Source organism: Colletotrichum lupini, chromosome 2 (assembly GCF_023278565.1).
Source record: "Colletotrichum lupini chromosome 2, complete sequence".
Taxonomy (NCBI): domain Eukaryota; kingdom Fungi; phylum Ascomycota; class Sordariomycetes; order Glomerellales; family Glomerellaceae; genus Colletotrichum; species Colletotrichum lupini.
Window position 1 is genome coordinate 2,745,856 of NC_064675.1, and position 21,175 is coordinate 2,767,030.

A 21,175-nucleotide genomic window follows, 5' to 3' on the forward strand; every position below is an offset into this window, starting at 1 on the left:
GTTGAGTGGTGGAATTGATGGGATCTTCCACGGCTAGTAGGGCGCGGGTTCCGGATGAGGAAGAGAGGAGAAGAGATGGCTTGGAACGGACGAGAGGGAAGGGCGAAAGAGAAGAAGACGGAAGAAAGAAAGACAGGAAAATGGCGGGGCCGAGAGTCTAACACACACTGCCTATGGGCATGAGGTGACGGCCCAAGTCGCGATGGCATCGCACAGAGACGGTGAAAGAGAGCGACACCCGTCGACCTTGCTTCCTGGCCTGTTCCCGGGGTGGCCCCCGCACTCAGTACGTCATGCCCGTAGCTCCTTCACCTCCACCGAGTACTGAGATGCTGGGCCGCTACATTTCCTCCTATCTTTTTTTTTAGGGTATCTTCCAGTCCCGACTTCCCAACCTTGAGGTAGTTGTCCCAGACGAAACGCCCGCCTTTCTTAGGTACCTACCTGGGCTTGGACTGCATGGGTTGCTGCTGCTACCCGGGATAGACAATCTGCACACCGACGTTGCTATTTCATCACCTCACGGTTGGGAAAAAATCAGAATGGGAATAGACCAGGACAGAGAACACTAAAAACACAACAGACTTGATGGGCGTGCATAGGGTCCTCCACCGGTACTTGCTCTCTGACAAAAATTACAACAACATAGACAGACACGGGTAGGCCTCGTGTGGTCGCTGCATACGCCATCTTCAGGCAAAAGTCAGGTACGATAGGGCACCACCTCACCATCTCACCATCTGCCTATCTCACTCATCTGGCCCCCCCCTCGGATCGCAACCCCGTGTCTCTGCGTGTGGTAGAACAGCCGTCTCCGGCTGACGGTGCCCTTCATCCGGCTGATGAGCCCTCACGAGGGATCTTGATCAAGTGCTACCCCGGTTTTCCCAACAAGTCCTGCCACAGCACCCTCAAGTGTCAGATGTCTTACCGGCAGTCCACATCCACAACACCCTCAGCTTGGATGGTCCCTACAACTGTTTCCACTGGATCTTTTTTACGGCCCCCGCGGACATGGAAGCTGGGGAAAACAATGGGCCTTTCTCACTTTGCGGAGAACCCGTACACAATAGGGCAGATCCCACGATGCTTACCTTACTGCGTCTGTAGGCAATGCAATGCCACAATGGGTGGCATGGAACCTTACTGCCTACCCATGGAGGTGCTCGCTCAGCTGTGTTGGGCCCAGTAATTGCCCGAGTTCTAATTACTATGTACATAGAATCCGACCCGTGGTGGGGCACCTCATCGTCGACCTCAACTGGTCCTCACGAGCACGTGCCGTGTCAAATGAAGTCATGCTTCCTGCAGGCAGCGGCCAAGCTCGGCCCAATCTTCCTACCACTTCCATTGCATGAGATGGACTGCACTCCTTGCTGCCGACGTTCATTATGCATCAAGGTATGATATGCAACACAACAACTATTCATGCAATACAAGAGAAGAAGTAGAATAACAGTCACATTTTGACACAAACGGCACATCCAGTCTTATCGGAATTCAAGTGGCCGAAGGTAAGGCACCTAATCCTCGACGTGTCCACCACTCCGTCTCACCGGGTTCGGCCCCGAGCTACCATACCTTACCTTATACCTTACTATGTACACTATCCGTACGGATACAGGCTAACATCGTCTGGGCCCGCAGTACCCGGTACTTTAGGATCTGCGCTTGGCGCTGCGTTTTCCGCCATCAGCTAGTGACACGCGCCCGCTTTCGATTGTAACTCTACCACCCCGCCGAGGCTACGCAAGCAAAACCGCCCGTCAAACAGCACCCATCCAATCACCGCATCGCTCCAGAGCCACTTCCTGCCATTGCGCAGTGTTGCAGCCTCCGACCAGTGGCTGGCTCCCGTCCCGTCCTGCTTGTCGACCTGCGCTGCATCTGTCTGTACCTCTAGTGGACACCTCTACGAACCTTACATCAGAACTGGCCTTTTGCTAAAGTCTGTCTGTCCTTCGACCGCATTGGCATTCAAACTTGGCGACATCTCGAAAAGAGCTACCGACCCAGAGACTCTCGTCGTCAGCTCACAACCCTGCGGCGTACGACGACGAGCTGCCCTGTTGATGATCGCCATCCGCCCATCTCGGAGCTCACCCGCGAGCCGCCGGTCCCCCAGCTTTCCTCTCGACTCTGGATCCTACTCCGTCACCAACCCATAAACAACCACATCGTCGCGAAACCGCCATTACGATATGATATCCGCGACGGATATTGCGGGAACGGCCTTGCGCCTTGTCCGTATGTTGCATGTTAACACTCTGCCTCTCGCAGGCCTCGAGGCTGCGTAAGCTGACTTTGTTTTACCAGAACGTGCCGCCGAAGAGGGCGACCCTGAAGGTAAGCTATCAACCAGATCCCCTTCAGCCCTTGCGCTCCCGACCATTGCGACTGACCGCAAGTCATCCAGGCTCCGATGGCTCACAGAAGGAGATCTTCGCCGCATGGGCGCTATTCATTTCCATCATGCTACTTATTACAGCCTTCTTGACGAGCTACTTCCTCCAAGAGAGGAAGATTGAGGCCGTCCACGAGACGGTCATCTCCATCTTTGCAGGTTCGTCCCCGTCGCCTATCAAATTAGTACGCGATGGCTTCTAACGCATGCCGTAGGAATGACTGTGGGACTGCTCTTGCTCGTGACCTCTGGCGATTCGATCCGAAACCTCATTAGCTTCGACTACCAAATCTTCTTCAACCTACTACTACCACCGATCATCCTTGCTTCCGGTTACGAGTTACACCAGGCCAATTTCTTTAGGAATATGGGCACCATCCTGACGTTCGCTTTTGCCGGAACCTTTCTGTCAGCTGTCGTCATCGGCCTCATTCTATGGCTCTATGCATTGACAGGAGTCGAGTCCATAAGCATGTCCTTCGTCGACGCCATCTCTGTGGGCGCGACCCTGTCGGCCACCGATCCTGTCACTATCTTGGCCATCTTCAACTCATACAAGGTGGACCCCAAGTTGTATACCATCATCTTTGGCGAATCGATCCTCAACGACGCCATTGCTATTGTTATTTTCGAGACGGCGCAAAAGTACAAGAAAGGCGATGCCTCCAAGCTCGGCTTTTTGAGCTTCTTCGAGGGTATCGGCATCTTCTTGATCGTCTTCTTTGGAAGTTTGTTGATTGGTGTGCTCGTTGGAGTTATGACGGCATTGCTTTTGAAACTCACCTACATTCGACGATACCCCAAGAACGAGAGTTGTCTAGTTGTGTTGATCGCGTATGCTACCTACTTCTTCTCGCATGGCATCCACATGTCTGGTAAGATCCTCAATAGTTCCCTGCCTTGCATCAACATATTGCTAACAATATCCAAGGCATTGTCTCATTGCTATTCTGCGGTATAACGCTGAAACATTACGCTTATTTCAACATGTCTCGTCGGACCCAGCTTACGACCAAGTTCATCTTCCAGATCCTTGCGCAGCTGTCAGAGAACTTCATCTTCATTTATCTTGGTCTAGCGCTGTTCACAGATAATGCGCTGCAGTTCCGACCGCTACTGATCATCATTACTGTTTGCGCTGTTTGCGCTGCTCGCTGGGTAGCGGTATTCCCCCTGTCTCGCCTCATCAACTGGGTCATTCGCTACAGGGCTCGCCGAAGGGGCGGAGGAGAGGTGAGCGATGAGTTGCCCTACAACTATCAGGCGATGCTTTTCTGGGCTGGTTTGCGTGGGGCTGTCGGGGTCGCTCTTGCTGCACTTCTTACTGGCGAAAACTCTTACGCGCTCAAGGCTACCGTCCTGGTGGTTGTGGTGCTAACGGTCATCATCTTTGGCGGCACCACGGCGCGTATGCTGGAGATCCAAGGAATCCGCACCGGGGTCGTCGATGAGATTGACAGTGACGACGAATTCGACATTGAGTCGTTTAACGGCGGACAATATGTCAAGCGCAATAGCACCGGCATCGGATATAATCCTAGGCGGAACGGCAGCCTGTCGCTGGACAACATTTCCTCGCGCAACGGCGCTCGGCCAACGGTGGGATCAGAACGCAGCAGCTATGTCTCGGGCTCGCACTCGCCGAACCCGGTCAAGAGACAATCGAGTCTCAGTCGCAAGAATTCTGAGATCGAGAGGTCTGATCTGCTGGGACGGAGCGGCAACACGACGGACTCGGACCTAGGAAGCGATATCGACACGTCGGACCTCCCGCCCCCAGCCCGTCGGGACCCGCGTCGCACAAGCCCAATGGTCACGCCTGGAGCCTCGCAGGCGACCGGATCTTCTGCCGGTGGTCTCCTCGCGCAGACCGAGCCTGCCGCCGGAACTTCGGTGGCGCCTCACCACGTTTCAGCGACGACTGCCATCAGACAGCTCTTCAGCCACGGGGCCAAGGACGCGGCGGGTCTGTTCAGGCAGCTGGACGAGGATTACATCAAGCCGACGTTACTGCTTGACGGCAACACCCGCGGCAATGGCTCTGGCTCCGGGCCGGGTGCGGTCTAGGACTAGTGGTTTGTCGCTTAATGGCGTGTGGCTTTCGTTTCCATGGTCATTTCTTTCTCTGTATATGTCATCAAGGGAAGGGAAGGGCGGGCTTGCTGGGTTTTATTTTTCCTGTTGCTTTTAGACACGTGGTCATGTATCGCACGCACGCACTCCGAGGCGATGCCAGGAAGTGTAAAGTCGCATTCAAACGGGCGTTTTGGGCGTATAATTTTATAGAGAGCTTGGCCGCAGGTACCTCGCGGCCATGAGGAATTTCAACTGGCAAAACTATGATGAAAAAGTGAAATTTTACTTGAATATATATTGTCAATGTGAAATAGGTGATGGCTGCACCTGAGTCACAATCCATAGTATCTTACACGAACAGGGTATGAAGTGGAGGTATCTTTGTTAAAACTTTCTTAATTCTTTCATTTGCATCTTGTGCCTTTTTTCGTCGGCAGCCGAATGCTCGCTCCCTTTTTTCCCCATCTCTAGAAAAAGCAAAAGGTAAGATGAGTCCTCGTCCCATCATCCCCTTGGCTGCTGCAGCCGCCGCCGCCGCCGCCACCTCTCTTTTCTCTCGTCTTCGGCATTACAAAGTGGTTATATACAACCTAGTTTTCCGTACCAAGTTGCTTTCGTTCTCATCTTTGGGTTAAGGGGGGGAAAAGGAAGAAGAACCAAGCCGAGAATCTCTCACAATTGTGGGATGGTGTGTTCTCTTTCTATGTACAAGGTGTTTGTTTTTTTTCGTCTGCTCGCAAAAAAACCGCTCGCTTTGGCCCCCTCTCGTGTTCCCCGCCCAACCCTCGTCTAATCAGTAACGCCGTCGTCTACTCATAGCGAGAAACAGGTAAGAAAGAGATGAAAACGAACCCACAGTCCCAAAGAAACTAAGGGGGCCAGCGAGCGGTGCGACGACTACGCAGGATGTGTGTGCCCTTCTTCTCCCACGGGCAAGTCCATCCGCGACCTCCGCGACGCCTCCTTTGGCATGGTGGTTCAATGCCTGTCCTCCCGCCACGTCCTTGGCGATTGGTATTCCTACTCTCGATAGACCTTCATGTCGTTGTTCGCATAGTGATTTTGATGCCGTTCATGTAACCGTGAACGCGCCCCCTTGGTACCCATTCATGGCGCGGGCGTAGCAGATGGTGTAGCGCTTCCGCTGGCTTGGCGCTGTTGCTGAGCTTGCTGGGCTTGCTGAGCCTGTTGCTGTTGCTGTTGCTGTTGAGCTTGCTGAGCTTGCGGCTGTTGGGTCTGCTGGGCTTGCTGCTGAGCCTGCTGCTGAGCCTGCTGCTGTGCCTGCTGCTGGGCTTGTTGCTGAACTTGCTGATGAGCCTTCTGCTGTGTCTGCTGTTGAGCCTGTTGGGCCTGTTGAGCCTGCTGGGAGGGTTGAGGCTGCTGAGCCTGCTGGGTAACCTGCGGTGATTTCTGTGCCTGATGAAGCTGTTGGGCCTGCTGAACCTGAGGGGATGGCTGTGGCTTTGGTGCCTGCTGGACCTGGGGTGATTGTTGCACCCTTTGAGCCTGCTGGACCTGCGGCGACTGCTGCGCTCTTTGAGCCTGCTGAACTTGCGGCGATTGCTGCGCCTTCTGGGCCTGTTGGACCTGTGGCGACTGTCGGGCCTGTTGCTGTGGCTGCTGTTGCTTCTGAGCTTGCTGCGCAAGTTGAGCCTGCTGGGCCTTTTGAGCTTGCTGTAGCTTCTGGGCCTGGAGCAGCTGTGCGGCGTGGAGAGCCTGAGCCGATTGAGCTGACTGAGGCCGTTGAATCTGCTGGGCCTGCTGGGCCTGCTGCGGCGTGTGAGCCTGCTTTGGAACCTGCTGAGCCTGCTGAGGCTGCGGCGTGTGCTGAGGCTGTGCGGATTGAGGCCGCGCTTGATGCTGCTGGTGTTGAGTATGCTGAGGCTGCACATGTTGCTGTTGACCATTCTGCTGCTGATGATGTTGCTGTGCCTGTTGCTGGCCATGGTGCTGTTGGTGAGCTTGCTGGTGTTGCCCATTCTGAGCCTGACCATTCTGTGCCGCTGCTGCCGCTTGTTGCTGTTGCTGCTGCTGTCTAAGAAGAGCAGCATACTGATGCGGGCTGGTCGTGGCGGCGATGCCGTTGGCAATACCCGGAGACGAAGCGCCTCCACCGCCAGCAGCCGCATTCATGGCATTTTGCGACATGGTCGTCCTTTGATGAATCATCAGGCGAGTAAGGTGTTCTGTAGCATGTTGTCGCACGAGCTCAGGTGTCCAAGTCGGGTTCTTGAGCCGATATTGGTTTTCCAGGTTGCTAAGCTGTTGCTGAATGCCCGGCGGCACTTGTGTGAGGGGGCGAGGTGAGCCCGAAGTGCCGTTGGGCATATGGAGACCACCAGCAGGAGACGTAGCCACCCCGCCACCATTAGCAGCGTTGAATGCCATCATGGCTTGGGCATTGGCCTGAGCATTGGCAATGAAGCTCTGCTGGTTCACACCATTGACGCCATTGACACCGTTGACGCCGTTGGCGCCGTGGACGCCATTAACTGACGCGGGCCGCATGTTTGGCGGAGAGTGAGACTGAGACGCATGAGATGTCGGTGTTCCCTGGTGCATTTGCTGTTGTTGCTGCTGCTGCTGAGACGGTTGCTGTTGCTGTTGCTGCTGTTGGGCCTGCTGGTGTTGCGGCTGCGGCTGCTGTTGATGGACCTGTTGCTGGACTTGCTGTTGAGCTTGTTGTAGCTGAACAGCCTGTCGCTGCTGCTCTGAGATACGCCGCGCTTGCATCATGAGATTAACATCAGGCTGAGGGTTGGGCATCGGCATCCTATGCTGAGCTTGCAGGGCCGCCTGCATCTGAGCCGTCTGCGCCCCGTTCATTGGCATGGGAGGCACAAGGCCACTTATCTGAGCAGGAACCCCGCCCATATTGGCGGTCGGAGCCTGCATGGGCATGCGACCTCGGCCTGCTTGGCCCGGAACAGCGAGCTGATTAGGCATATTGGGACGAGCCATGTTGCCGTTGACTTGACCCGCGACGCCTGCCGGTACTTGGCCTGCGGCGGGTGTCGTAGCGATCTGGGCGGCAACCTGACCTCGTTGTTGCATGGTGATGCGTCTCTGAGCCTCCTGGCGCTGATGGAACTGGGCCACCTTCTCGGCAAGTTGCTGGTCGCGCTCCCACCTCATCAAGCTGTAATCCCTAGGTGTCTTGGTGGGTCCTCTGGGTTGCGCGGCCTCGTTCGCCTTTCGCATGGCTGCCATCTGGGTGGCATGTTGCTGCTTCTGGGCCGCAGTCTCGCGCTTCTTGGCCAGCTTCCTCATAGCATCAATCAGCGTAAGATGCTTCTGATTGCGTCGCCGCTCAACCCTGAGCGGCGTTGACGGTCTGCGTCTTGCGACCGGCGTTGTCGGCGCCGCTGCCTGGCCGGCAGCTTGTTGCTGCGCGATCTGGTTCTGCTGCAAGATGACACGGTTGGCAGCATCAATCCTATTCTGGTACGCCTTGAAGTACTGCGTCTTCTGCATGTCCGTCGGAAGGCCTTCCAGGTTGATCCAACGCTCGAAGCACTCCCAAGGCGTTCTCCGCTCAGCTCCGGATGTGAACACGGATCTAGGCGTGAGAAGGCTGGAAATGAGCGACCAGTTGTATGAGTACTCGCGAACCAGGCTTCGCAGCTCGTCATCCTCTGCCAAAGTCCATTGCGAGGGGCTGCGGCATTCGTAAAAGCTTTGCATGGGCATCTGGTATTCCGCCGGCGGGCGGAACTGATGGCCGGCGTGGAGACGGTCTCTGATGGGCTTCATTTCGGGGTTGAATAGGGCCACATCAGCATTCTGCGGTGGCAACTTCATCCTCTTTGCGGGCTGGGATCCGAACACGACCTTTTCGTCATCATCCTCCTCCTCCTCTTCATACTGGTATCGACTCCTTTTTCTCGGGGGTCCGTCCGAAGAAAGCTTCATCTCGCCTTCCACGTACTTGCTCAGAGGAAGAGCAGGGCGACGCCAGTGCGCATCGGGGTCGAATTCGGGAACAGTGAAATCAAACGCCGGGATCTTGAGTGGTGTTCCGTACATCGGAAGCTCCTGAAGCAGCTGGTCTGCGGTCGGTGAACTTCGAAGCTCAAAAACAACGTCATCATCTTCCAGAGCAAAGATTGCAGACGGGGCTACAGTCTCAAGAATCTCCTCCCGTAACTCTTCGACGTGTTCGGGTGAATCCAGGTCACCTGAAGGTACCAGCTCGGGAGTTGCGTGTGCATCGATCACATCCAACGAGATGTCGGCCATGGATGTATCGCCTTCAGTCTCAGGCTGGACTGGCTGCTCCTTGGGCGGAATGTACGCGGGCACTTGGAGCTCCTTGCGTTCTTCCTCACTTGAAGCAACCCATTCGGCGCAGGCGTGCGCGAGATTCCGAGCAGCAGCAAGTTTCCATTTCTTTTCTTCCCGGAAATCCGTTCTCATCCATTTCATCTCTTGAAGCAGCACATCCAAATGAGATTCCGGGCGGATAGGCTCCGGACACCTCTTTGGCTGTCGCAATGACCATTTGTCATGCTGCTGCAGGTGATACACACGACGAAGCACTCGACATGCCTGATTGTCTTGTATGGCGACGTAGGCATCTGGGGTGGAAACCGTTTTGTGAGACTGGTTGAGGATGACCTCTATCGGCTTCATCCACTTTGATGTTTGCGTAAAACCTTGCACAAAGAGTGGTGTAAAATAGTCGTCTGTCGGCAGAAAACTTTGCTTCTGCTGACTAGGCACCAAAGACTTGTCTGCTGATCGTTTGGTCTGCTTACCAAACACGACTTCAGAAGGCTTGTTTCTTGCCTTTTCCTTGTCCTTCTTTTTGTTGGCAAATGTCTTTGGCCTCGAAGGCGGAGACTGAGGCGTGGAGGTGAGAGGTGTGAGTTGGCTTGCTGGCATTTTGGCAGTCACTTGAGTCTCTGGGCTTGTTCCTCCTAATATCTCGGCCACCGACTTCTGTCGTATTGTGCCAGAAGCTGTTCGAGTAACCGCTCGCTCTGGATCCTGCGGCGTCTGTGGAGCCTGGTTTGAAGCTTGAGGAGTCTGTGCCTCTGTATGATTGGGCCCAACAGGTGCCTCTTGTACCTCGACGGAAGGTTTTCCCCCAGACTGGTCCACGGCTGGTTGATCCACATCCATCTTCTCAGGAGCCTGAGACTCCTGGCTGTCCGGATTTTCCTTGGCCAACGGGTCCGTAGGCGGCTCGGCGGTGGGAGCAGCAGTCTGGGCCGCGCTTGGTGTAGTGACCTTTGCGGTGGTGGACTCTGTAGTGTTCAGTTCAACCGCAGGTGGAGCGGGTAGCACAGGTGTCGTGGGAGGCGAAGCTTTCTTCGCGGGTGTTTCGATCACAGGCGGTGTTGGCTTAGAGCCCATCGCCATAGATTCCTGCAGAAGCTGCGCTTCTGGCCCATCTGGTATTCTGCCATTGAGCGAATCCTCATCAGGGGAAGCACCGCTTTCGGTTTCCTTGGCCTCCTCTGCACTGTCTGCTGTCGCCCCCTCATTAGATGTCGCCTGCCGTTCCACATACTGAGGACCTTCATTTTCGGGGCTCGTATCAGTCGAAACATCATGCACAGCGGGAGTCGCGGCCGTTTGCGTCGTTGAGCCTGGCGATGAAGCTCCGTCGACTACCTTTACTGAGTCGGATGGAGGTTTGGAAGCCACAGGGGTCGTATCCTCGGCCTTCTTCAAGTCTGGACGAGCGGGAAGCTGGGCGACGGGTGGCTTCACAACGGATTGCGTAGGCGCATCATTTGGCACATCGCCCTTTCGTAGTTCGGTCTTCTTCGGGATGCCATTCGGGCTTTCTCGCAGGGGTGTTGGGGCGGGCTTTTCGACAAGTGCAGCACCTGTTGTCTCAGTAGCATCTTGTCGCGATGCGTGCAAAGGATTCTTCGTGGGCACGACTACAGGTGATGGCGGCGGCGGACCTGAGGCAGCCAACGTGGGCGGCTTGGAAGCATCGGGTCGATTCGGCGTCGCCGCAGCAGGCACAGGCGTCGGGGGCTTTGGTGGAAGTGAGGGCGGAAGGGTAAAGGTCGCAGGTGTTCGAGGTGAAGATGCAGCGCCATTCGGATCGCTAGATGCAGCTGCAGCCGGCTTTGGCGACGGCGCAGGAGCGCTCTTCGTTTGGGGCTCGGGGAGGGAAGCGTCTTGCTTTGCGGGAGGAGCAGGCGCTGGCTCGGGTGCAAAGAGGCCAGAGTTATCGAGGGACTGTCTTAGGACATCGTAGCGCAGTTGAGGTCGAGCAGGAAGATTCGCTTCATTGAGCTTTCGTCCTCTGTAAGTCGTGTAAGCGGCGAGCGGCAACAACCAGAGCCATACGCGACCAAAAATATTCAAAAAAGCGCGAGAAGAACAGGGAAACGTACTGTGAGATATCGCAGCCTTGCAAGAACTGGATTTCGGCTGCGGTGGCTGGCGGCGCGTCGGGATTCGAGAAGTCGTTTGTGGGGAGTGCATCGCCCTCGGTCGCGACAGCGAAGAGCTGACGGAGCTTCCGCTTCCTCGACGTTACAATTGAACTAAAAAATGTCAACACGCCGAAAATTATATCGTTGGAATCGCACAATTAAGCTCTACCGATCGATGCAGTAACTGACCTAAATTCATCGCGTTTGGATCGCAAAAGCCTGGAGCGGTCGGCAGGCCCGACCTCAGTCATGTCATGAGCTGCCGCGACATCCGTTTTGGGCAAAAACGGGATGTCGACAATGATTTCCTCGCGTTGGGGAGATGAAATCGACGATCAAAAGTGATGAAAGTGGTGGTGGTGCGTGGTGGCAATTGATCGCGATTGAATTCCGTCGTGGATGGTCGACCAGAAAATTGTCGGTCTACGGGCGCCGCTGGACGGGTGGTGATTCTGGAAGTCACAGGCTGATGGGCAGTTGCTAGATTGGGGGGGTTGATAGACACCCCGGGAAAAATTATTTGTTATCGGAGAATCTGGACACTGTGTCTGGGAGGAGGCCATGGATCCGTCTTTAACAGAATGCCGAAGGGAATGGGCGGTGCGAAGATGAAAGACCGGGGGAGGCAAAAAGGAGATGGTACAGTGCGGTGATCTCTCACGCCAGATAGTCTCTCCAATGGGGACGCCTGGACCGGACCCTCCAACTTTTTGCGGCGCACTCAGGCTACGCAGCAACGCTTCCTTGCAGCAGTTTGATGGATGTGTTTGCCCATCGGGTCTGTCTGTTGGGGGTAACTTGGAGACCTGGGGACGACCTGAAGTGTTCAGTGCTTTTTTTTTCCCTTTTCTAGCGCCGGTGCATTGCACCCGCCCTTTGCCCGCACATCAAAAGATGATGAGGTCTTTCAATGTCGCTGGGGACAGGTGTCTCTCTCGCTCTCATACGTTAGGACCTAAGGTGGTGAGTGGCTGCATAAGTGATAAGGCGCTTGTAAGTAAGTACCTTCGAGTCTCAAAAACTTCCCCAGGCTCCCTCCCACCCATTCTGCTGCAATACCTAGCAATATGCACATTGGATTGCCGCTGGTTGAAATCAGAACCAGATGGAACACCGCTGAATAGGCCAAAGTGTGCTGCTACCAGCTAAGTCTGCTCTGCCGCTGCTGGCTGGCGACATATTCCGCTCGATGAATCAGTCAGTGAGTGTGTGCATATTCTTGCCGCCATGCTGTTTTCGTCTAGACCAACCCAAATTCTCCCACGTTGTGTGTGGTCCGTCTGGCATCCAATCTCATCAGCATCCCTGCTGTGGTCACATTCCACCGGCGCAAGCGTCTTGCGCTTGCTGTTTGCTTGGATGCTGGAAGTCCCAGAAACCCAGGATGCCCGGGCTTGGACTCTTGGAGCTTTATTTTTTCTCTCTTCTGCCATCGCCTCTTACCTGGTCGCAGGCATGAAGAGCCCACTCTTGATGTTTCCAGCCTCGGGGCCCCTTGCCTGCGAGGCTCGCTTCCAGCAATGCGACTTTCTTTGCTGGAAAGCTGTCGGGCTGGGTAGTGGTGGAAGATTTCGTTTTTTCTGCCTTTGGGAGATCGTCATCGCTGTCGATCGCAGCACCAACAGGCCGTGAGAAGACGCCGGCGCAGTGTAAATGATGACAATTCTCATCTTCCAACCTCACTTGAGGGCCATAGAGATGAACACCCTATCGCACCTGGCCCTTAATGAGACGGAATTTTCGACTCCAGAATCACTTGATTCGATGAACGTTGGCGAGCAAAGCAACTTTCTGATGACCGTTGCCCGACAATCTTGAAGTCGGGCAACCAGGGTAAGACCTGGAGCATGAGTCGGGGCCCATGGACGCTTTGTGAGTGCTCGTCCCAAAAACTCCAAAGCCCAGCGCACACCCGAATTCAATAGTCTCGTCGCGGAGTCGCGGGGCAAGCTCTGCTAAAAAAGGTTCGTGAGTTTCGAGTCAGTCGCATACCTCCGAGTTGCCGCGCTGGAAGAGGAAAAGTCAGCAACTTGAAAAGGTTCTCTCATTCGGGAACGTACAATTCATGTTTGTTAGTCGTTCGTGTGCCGCAAAGTGCCTCTCATAAGACAGTCAGCTAATACTCATCCTGCACTCCATCGAACTGCTTGGCTCGTTGAATGCGACATGCTTTGGGTACGGCGCTCGTACACTCTCAGTAAGACCTTCACTCTCATCGTCGTCGATGAGTGACTTATCATCAGTTCAGTGCAGCCATCGAGCGCGGGTTGTATCTGGTGATGTTGAGAAGGTATTCAAATGAGCAGGTAATCGTGCTCTTTGAGAGGCTTTTCATAAAAATTGATTGCCGTGAGTCTGGCGAACACTCTGGGTGAGAGGCTCATCTCATAGGCTGCCAAAGATTCGATTGTGAGAGGGCGTAGTTGATCCGTTCCGGAAGGTTGAATTTGCAGGTTCCAGATTGTGCGTCTGCCAAGACATCGCATTCTCTCAGAAGAGAACTCTGAAAAGAGAAACGAAACGGACGTCAGTAGCTTGTTTGAGCTTCCCCCGCAGGTATTGGAAACAACACACAGAGAGAAATAATCAAAGAGAGAGATTCAACGACAATGAGTTAAGCGATGTTTATTCCTTATCACGTTGAACATGGACGCTGAAATCAAAACATGTGTGGGCGCACCAAATCACCCAAACATCCAGCCCGGTGAAAAGAAATCCGCAGTGGGAAGTTTTGTGTCTGGCTTGCTTGATGCTATTCCGTCCCTCCAGCGGCCCAATGACAGGCCCGGCTTTTTTGTTTCTTACACAACGTTAAATCCTGCAAAGTTATGCAAGAAAACAGCATCGGATTGGTCGGTGCCTATGAAATGCCGATTCGGGTGACATCACGATTCCCACTCCACGAGTTCGCCCTTGCCTTTCAACAGGGGTAGAGGGGGGGAATTTTAGCTGGCCAATCGAATGTTGCAGTCCCTGTTCGACGATGCGAATTATTGTTGTAACTCTGTCATCACCACTCGGCCAAACCAGGCCCCAATGTGGGCAGCGTTCCCGCGGCCCCGTCTCTTGTCAACTAAGTGCGGGAAGACTATTGTGCGTAGCTCTCACAGGTAGCTGTCCCTTTAGGCCCCCATACTAACCGTGCCGTACTGGTTTCCCAACTCGGCGCAACTCGTGCGACCGGACTGCCTCGGCGCAACCCCCTCCTCCCCGAGTTCGTGTCTCTCTTTAGATGTCCCGTCGGGCTCTAACTCGCGCCGTCCTTCCGATCTTGAAAGGGTCAACTCCGTGCCTTAGTGTAGTCATACAACTACCCTCCGTGCCTCCTCACCGTCCACGTGAAAACATTGTGTGAACCAACTCATCCAACATCGCTCAACGTGACATTCAAACACCGCCGCCAACATGTCTTTCTTCGGTCTGGACCTCGCCCAAAAGGGGCTCTCCCTTTACACTGTCAGTAAAGTATCCATGAGCGATGTAGCTTGACCACCAGGCTAAACCTCGCGTCCAGATTCCGGCCGCCTTTATCATGGCGATGCTGCCCAATGTCTACGCCGTCTCCGGAGCAGGAGCACACTACGACCTCTGCAACCCGAGAAAGCTCCAAACTAGTGTCGTGGCCGATGACAAGCTAGACAAGATTGTAAGAACAGCAACCCTTCCTTTCAGAGGGAACCTTGCCCTCCTCCCCAGATACCGTAGCCCATCATCTTACACGAGGCTGCGAAATCTCTAGGCCAAAGCCCGCATTCTCCGCGCCAAGGCCGCATCGGAGAACGCCTTTGAGACGCTCGGCTTCTACTCTGCCGCCGTGGTCGCCGCCAACTTCGCCAGGGTAGACGCCGAGACCGTTAACGTCTTGACACTAGGCTACATCGCCTCCAGAGCCCTGTACAACATCATCTACGTCCGCCTGCAGGACAACCGTAGCTTCGGCCCCCTGCGAAGTCTCGCTTGGCTTGCCAGCATCGCCATCACCGTTACGTTGTATGCTAAGGCAGCTACGCAGTTGGCGTCTTCCTGAGCCGGGTTATTTGATGTCAATAGCTCTCAGCGGCGCATGGTACAGCCTTTGCCGCGTTTAATGAAACTTTTCTCTTCGCCAATTCAAGCAGCTTCACCAGTGTCATACGTTGCATGTTCACGTGCAGTAAAATGTTACTTGTATGAGCCTGTCCTTAATCAGCGTCAATGTTGCATAATGAAAAGCGGGAAGCAAACGGCCTTTGGCGGGCGCACAAAGCTTGTTCTTCAAGTCGACGGGCTTCTTTCGGGACGCACGATCCAGCGCCATCGTCGTACATGGTCAGAGACAGCAGTAAGCCACCTGTGAAAGTGACAGACATCGTGACGATGTCCATCCGGAAGGGAAATGGTTCAGTTCATTCTGAGCTCGTACGAAGCTAGCATGAATAGAAAACGTGGGTTGGGGTCACCTTACACCAATCCCATAGTGGAACGATTCTGGAAAGCCTCATCGTCAGCCCTAACATTTCAAAGCTAAGCTTCTTTGAACTTCAGAATGTTGGTCCAACAGTGGCGGAAGTATCACAATTCCGTATCACAGCCTCCCGTCTCGTGAGACGGCACTCTCACGGCAGATCCGGCCTCAGAATGGGCTCCTTCTGTTCTACATAACTCAACTACTCCTTCCGTGAGAAAATACTGCATCTAAGATAGAAGAACGAGGCAACTGCGAAGCTCATTCATGAGTCTGAAACTGCCTTATCAACTCAACTTCTTTCCGTTTCAACACACTTACACCTGCAGTGTTCTTTTCTTCAATAGTAGACATTTTGATTCGATTTCAGCAGGAGGTTAAAGACCTTACGCTGCGCTGACTTTGTCGTTTGAACCCTGTTTCACACCACCATCACCAGCGTCTTTTCTGATCCTTCTGCGGCAGTCAACTCGCGATATTTCAACTTCACTCTTTTCGGCCATTCTTTCATCATAGATCAAGTCTCAGCTTAGAAAGACGAGTCGAACTGTCATTCTCTACACTTCGTTCCTTCTCGGTAAGCCCCAGGTGAAAGTACAAAAGCCAGCTCTAAACGCAACACACACTGACCACACATCTAGCCTTCTTCACCAAGTCCAACGCAGTCGCTTCAATATTCACGATGCGTGACTTTATCATCTTCCTCACCGTTTCCACGGTGCTCTTGCTGGCCGGCGCCGGTCTTGTAGCTGGCATCCACGACAATTACGTTGCCAGTCACGCTACTTCTACTCAGTCTATCGCCACACCCCAGACCGACTTCATAACTCTCACTGGAACCGCTTCCAGGGCCACTCATTTGAGATCCTTGTTGCCCCAAGGCACCCTCGTCGTCTCCCCCATCAAGGACAACGTCAGAGCAGACTCCGTCCCCACGAGTTCGGCGATCCCTACTACCACTATTGATTGCAACCACGAATGGTGTCAGGATAGCACCTCTCTTTGCGCCTACTGGGCTGGTATCACTGGCTGGGATCCAACTGAAGGCCCGATTCCTGGCGAGACCGTTACCTCCATTGGCAAGTGCAGCATCGTTCCTACCCAGGCTGGAAATCGAAAGCGCGATACTATCAACAAAATTCTCATCACCTTGGCGCCTACTCCCTCGGTCAACTGCGAGTACAAGTATTGTGACAGCAACACCCAGTATTGCATGTACTGGGCTGGTGTCACTGGCTACGACCCTTCTCTCGGTCCCATTCCTGGCATGACACGTACCTCTCTCGGAGCCTGCCAGGCGCCTCCTACAGCTGTTGACAACGACACTACCGTGCCGACAACTATGGTGACGAAGACGTGCAAGAGTTCTTACTGAAGGCAAGAAGTCAACAGCGACGACTTTCACACGTTCTAAACTCCACGGGTACACGAGACAGTTAGTCTGGAAACATAGGTGGGTGGATGTTTTGGCGGGAGAAGCTACGAAGAAGCAGATCTCAAATTGGTTTCTAGAAAGAAGATTGCCATGGAAACCAAAGAATACTGATTTTTCAACCTTATATGCGTGAACGTGAACGAGTGATATGTACTGAAGATGGGTGAAGTATATACGATGTTGCCGTCTTGTCTGACCTTCCCTTGAGCCTGACCCTACTCCTACTCTCTTGGTGAGATGAAATTTCTCTCAGGCGGCTGCTCACATCCGTGTCAATTTCACTCAACTCACAAGGTTTCTCACACTGTAGACTCACCAGGTCCAGTGACAGAGGTCGTGATAGCGGTGTCCTCCACATAGACGCCAGAGAAGTAGAAATCTTCATTGGTGTCGGCGTATCCATCACGGGGAAGCTCGAGAACGCCCAGATGCCAGTCCGCGCCGTTGGACGACGTCGAGGCCGAGACGGGAGCCACGACCTGCTGCAGAGGGGCACTGCCCTCAGAGTGCCAGAAGCCGACGCTTCCGCTGGAGAAGTTCTATAACACATTTGTGTAAGTTCATATTTCTACTCGAGACGTGGGGACCTTTCCTCACTCCCCAATACTCAAGAAACAAAGGGGCTTGAACGTCAAACTCACAATCTCATAGGCGACATTGTGCCACACATCCGGCTTCCACTCCGTCTTCCACAAACTCTTCTGCTGCACCATGAACTGCAGGTTCGTGTTATTCGTCGCCGACTCGCCACTGATCCACCCGCTCTTGAGCTCAGTGAAGTGGCTCTCGAAAAACGCAATCTGGTGCTCGCGGAAGATGCTCGGCGCGTTGGTGTCCTTGCGCGAGATGCTGAAGTGGTACCACACCTTACCCGAGTTGATGGCGGCTTTAGTCTGCGGGATGAGCTCGGTGCGCCGCATGTTTTGCCCGTTCCAGTAGGCCGTGCTGTCGAGCGTGATCTTGACGCCTTGCTTCGACGCCGTGTCGGCCGGGTTCTTATAGGACGGCGAGAGGTTCACGTATTTGGTCACGTCGCCGGACCCGTGGATGTAGTACTGGTAGGGCCCGACTTGGTTGGACCAGGACCACTTGTTGAGGTCGGACGAGGTGTTGAAGTCGTTGAAGCGGCCGTCCCAGAGGATTTTGGCGGAGGTTAGGGGCACGAGAGTGAGGAGGGCGGTGACCTTCATCTTGGGCGGTTGGACTTGGTTGAGGGGATTTGGGAACGAGTGATGCTTGGCCGGCGATACCAAAATTATCCCAAAAGTCGCCGGACAGGCTGACCACTTTTATATCATTCACAGACTGAGCCCTATACGGCAACCCGGGACGGGGGAAATATCACGACATCGAATATAGTAGGTCGGCGAACTATAGCAAACAAAGGGGGTAATGCTTCAGGCACGAATAGGTCACGAGTAATATAAACACACTCCGGACGGACCGTCTAGCCAGGGATGTTCAAGGGGGTGAAGGGGGAAGCTTATTTATCTACGTCGCATTTGTTCGGACAGCACCCTCCGATCCCATCGTATAAGCTGTAGACGTTGATTTGGGGAAATCTGAATGCACGGGAGATTTAGCCTGTATGGAGTTTAAAGCCTACGCACCCCCACACGAACATGAACATGGGACAAAAAAAGGGGATTACGTTATTCTGTGGTTAGGGCATGCTGGTCTGACGAGAAACCTTGATTGAGAAGCACTCTTTTGACGTGTCCACGGCCCATGTTGAAGCAATGTTTGCAAAGAAAAAAAGACCTGCATGATATCGTGGCGTGAAAGTCTGCAACTCTACGGGTGTAGATGACCTTGAGATCCCTAAAGTGACCACGTTTATCAAAAGCCACCATCAGCCAAGGAAAGCTTGTTCTGCATCATGTGCCGCTCGAGTCGCCTTTTGTCCCGTCGCCAAGTCTGGCGTTCGGAGGCAGGTGAGTAGGGTTGCGTCCCAAGACGCGCCGCAAGGGTCACATTCGGAGGCAGACCAAGACTGATATCTGTCGCGCGTACACACACGGCAAGAGGTGGGAGAGTTTTGGTACTAGCCGGTTCTTCGAGAACCACAGCCCCGGATGGGAGCTTGAGAGAGCTCATGTGGGGCAGACGCGGTAGAGCTCAGTGAAGCATTGATATCGCGTAACATCTTGAGTGCAAACACCCTGTCCAGTCATGGCTCGCTATCTCGTGACTTTGAAGGCGCTTCTTCTGTATGCTGAGGTAGACTAACGGATATGTATGGACGATGCGGCTCGGGTTTGAACCTACGTCGCTCAATACGTGAAGCATCAGGAGGATCACCGTAAACTTTCCGGATGTACACTCTCAAGCTTTCTCCTCCGCGTGAAAATGATGATCACGCTGGCAAGTTTATGAGCTTACTCTGACTTTGGCGTCTAGGTCGGAGTGGTTCTTAACCACAAGAGAACCCCCGTCTCTACCGATGTCCTCCAGCCGGCAACTATGATCCCCATTAAACCACCTTGTGTAAACGTGTAGAGGCGAATATTAACTTTTTTTATAGGACTTGTTCAAGGCTCAACAGCGGCATATGGCGCCGTAGATGAAGAAGTAGGAATAGGAACCTCTGCGACCTCTGCGTGGGGATGTGTATAAAATCCGCTCTTCTGATTCTATCTGGTCTGTCTCTCTTTCTTCCTCTACAACCATCAGCTCGCTAGGTCTCTATACCAATCAGCTAGGTAAGCATATATCACGGACTACCTCACACTTATAAGCCAGTCACACTAACACTACCAACTGACTTAAGATACTTGACCTTACATCGAAAACATCAACAGTTAGGTCTCTGTACCCATCTGCTCTAGGTATGTATACATCATAGAATACCTTACACTTGTAACACAGATACTAACGCTACTCTCTAATTCAAGATTATTCACATCGACCACAACAACATGGTCGCCGCCAAGACCCTCCTCGCCGCCACGGGCACCCTCGCCCTGGCCAGCGCCTCCTCCTTCACCACCATCACCACCACCAGCACGGAGCCCGCCACCGCCGCCGCGACCATCACTGCCCCCGTCGCCCCGCCCATGCCGTACTCCGGCTCCGGCCCGACCGAGGCCATGATCGCCCGCCGCAGGGCGTGGTGCACGGAGTACAACGCCGAGAAGCGCCGCGCACCAGGCTGGTACGAGAGCCCGGACGAATACGCCGGCGCCATCGGCTACTGCGTCCGCTTCTACCTCGAGGAGTACAAGATCAACCCGTCCAAGGCCGGCTGGATCGAGGAGTCCATGGACAGGACCCTCGGCCGCAAGAAATTCTTGGTCGCCGACTTTGAGAAGAAGGGCAGCCCTGCCCCGACCGCGACGCCCACAGCCAACGTCGACGCCGCTGCCTCGAAGGAGGAGGATCCCGTCAGCGAGGATCCCGCGACCGAAGACGAGATCCGCGTCAACACGGCCAAGATGGCGGACATCCTCAAGGAGAGCCTCGGACTCACCGACGAGCAGCTCATGGAGCTGGGCTTCAAGCTCGGCGAGAGCGGCTTTTTTGTGGTGCATGCCCCCGAGGAGAACTCCGAGGCTTCCTCTTCCCTTCTTTGGCCCCCCAAGTTCGGTCGCCTTGCCCGCCCTCTCGTGCCTCACCCCTTCCGCAAGCATCTCGGCAAGGAGCCCGCGGCTAAGGGGCCCGTTGCTACCCAGCCCAAGGTTGAGAAGCCCAAGGTTGAGCAGCCCAAGGTCGAGCAGCCCAAGGTCGAGCAGCCCAAGGTCGAGCAGCCGAAGCCCAAGGTTGAGTACCAGAAGCCCAAGGTAGAGGATGAGCAACCCGCGGCCAAGGAGCCCAAGGGAAAGGAAAAGGCGATCGCGGTCGAGCAGCCCGCGGCCAAGGAACCTAAGGGCAAGGAGCCCGCGGGTGAGCAGCCCAAGCCCGATCAACCCAAGGCTGAGCAACCCAAGCCCGACCAGCCCAAGGCCGACGAGCCCAAGGCCAAGGACACCAAGTCCAAGAAGTCCAAGGAGGACGAGGAGATGCAACACCACGACCACCCTCACGGCGGCCACCACGCCCACCCCCACCACGACGAGCACGACAAGGAGAAGGAGGAGGAGGAGAAGAAGAAGAAGGAGAAGGAGGAGGCGATGGCGAAGCACCCCTACCACCCCGACCACCCCCACTTCGAGGAAGAGCCCGTAGAGGATCACCCGACGCCGAATCCGCCGAAGGTCCTCCCCGATCACATCTAAGTACGGGGCTGATGTCTTTCTCTCGGGCCTCCTTCGAAAGACGAAGAACTTGGACGACAACCAATGTTCAGCTCAGTTTCTTTCGCAGGGGGGGGGGGGGGCTAAAACGCTTCACTGAAGAGACGTATGATTTCTCTTGTGTTCCTATGTCGTTGGGTGGAAAAGTTTGATTTAGTAGTTTGTTCGTTACACTGGCCGAAG

General features: G+C 54.4%; 8 protein-coding genes across 8 annotated transcripts; 5 read left to right on the top strand and 3 right to left on the bottom strand.

The window, feature by feature from the left end:
- Positions 1–202: 202 nt before the first annotated feature.
- Positions 203–2,168, top strand: CLUP02_03108 (uncharacterized protein; the record flags this gene model as incomplete). Its single annotated transcript, XM_049282135.1, has 8 exons — positions 203–286; positions 369–525; positions 584–614; positions 664–1,162; positions 1,276–1,401; positions 1,460–1,514; positions 1,648–1,699; positions 1,775–2,168. 8 exons carry the CDS (start codon positions 203–205, stop codon positions 2,166–2,168), a joined length of 1,398 nt encoding a protein of 465 aa, XP_049139278.1.
- A 33-nt stretch (positions 2,169–2,201) lies between these two features.
- CLUP02_03109 (sodium/hydrogen exchanger 3) lies at positions 2,202–4,471 on the top strand (the record flags this gene model as incomplete). Its single annotated transcript, XM_049282136.1, has 5 exons — positions 2,202–2,247; positions 2,317–2,346; positions 2,417–2,563; positions 2,620–3,279; positions 3,336–4,471. 5 exons carry the CDS (start codon positions 2,202–2,204, stop codon positions 4,469–4,471), a joined length of 2,019 nt encoding a protein of 672 aa, XP_049139279.1.
- Positions 4,472–4,968: 497 nt separating this feature from the next.
- On the top strand, positions 4,969–5,513 carry CLUP02_03110 (uncharacterized protein; the record flags this gene model as incomplete). The annotated part of the gene is made up of 3 exons (XM_049282137.1): positions 4,969–5,096; positions 5,193–5,276; positions 5,339–5,513. The coding sequence occupies 3 exons, from the start codon at positions 4,969–4,971 to the stop codon at positions 5,511–5,513; spliced, it is 387 nt and encodes a 128-aa protein (XP_049139280.1).
- On the bottom strand, positions 5,501–11,132 carry CLUP02_03111 (uncharacterized protein; the record flags this gene model as incomplete). The annotated part of the gene is made up of 5 exons (XM_049282138.1): positions 5,501–5,515; positions 5,978–6,210; positions 6,574–10,748; positions 10,840–10,992; positions 11,071–11,132. 5 exons carry the CDS (start codon positions 11,130–11,132, stop codon positions 5,501–5,503), a joined length of 4,638 nt encoding a protein of 1,545 aa, XP_049139281.1.
- A 1,501-nt stretch (positions 11,133–12,633) lies between these two features.
- CLUP02_03112 (uncharacterized protein) lies at positions 12,634–13,367 on the bottom strand (the record flags this gene model as incomplete). The annotated part of the gene is made up of 4 exons (XM_049282139.1): positions 12,634–12,836; positions 12,912–12,981; positions 13,048–13,113; positions 13,248–13,367. 4 exons carry the CDS (start codon positions 13,365–13,367, stop codon positions 12,634–12,636), a joined length of 459 nt encoding a protein of 152 aa, XP_049139282.1.
- Positions 13,368–14,286: 919 nt separating this feature from the next.
- Positions 14,287–16,700, top strand: CLUP02_03113 (uncharacterized protein; the record flags this gene model as incomplete). Its single annotated transcript, XM_049282140.1, has 9 exons — positions 14,287–14,337; positions 14,396–14,527; positions 14,621–14,871; positions 14,932–15,189; positions 15,253–15,363; positions 15,422–15,538; positions 15,765–15,789; positions 15,842–15,902; positions 15,967–16,700. 9 exons carry the CDS (start codon positions 14,287–14,289, stop codon positions 16,698–16,700), a joined length of 1,740 nt encoding a protein of 579 aa, XP_049139283.1.
- Positions 16,701–17,059: 359 nt separating this feature from the next.
- On the bottom strand, positions 17,060–17,950 carry CLUP02_03114 (uncharacterized protein; the record flags this gene model as incomplete). The annotated part of the gene is made up of 2 exons (XM_049282141.1): positions 17,060–17,299; positions 17,402–17,950. The coding sequence occupies 2 exons, from the start codon at positions 17,948–17,950 to the stop codon at positions 17,060–17,062; spliced, it is 789 nt and encodes a 262-aa protein (XP_049139284.1).
- A 1,728-nt stretch (positions 17,951–19,678) lies between these two features.
- On the top strand, positions 19,679–20,974 carry CLUP02_03115 (uncharacterized protein; the record flags this gene model as incomplete). The annotated part of the gene is made up of 1 exon (XM_049282142.1): positions 19,679–20,974. The coding sequence occupies one exon, from the start codon at positions 19,679–19,681 to the stop codon at positions 20,972–20,974; it is 1,296 nt and encodes a 431-aa protein (XP_049139285.1).
- Positions 20,975–21,175: the final 201 nt, after the last annotated feature.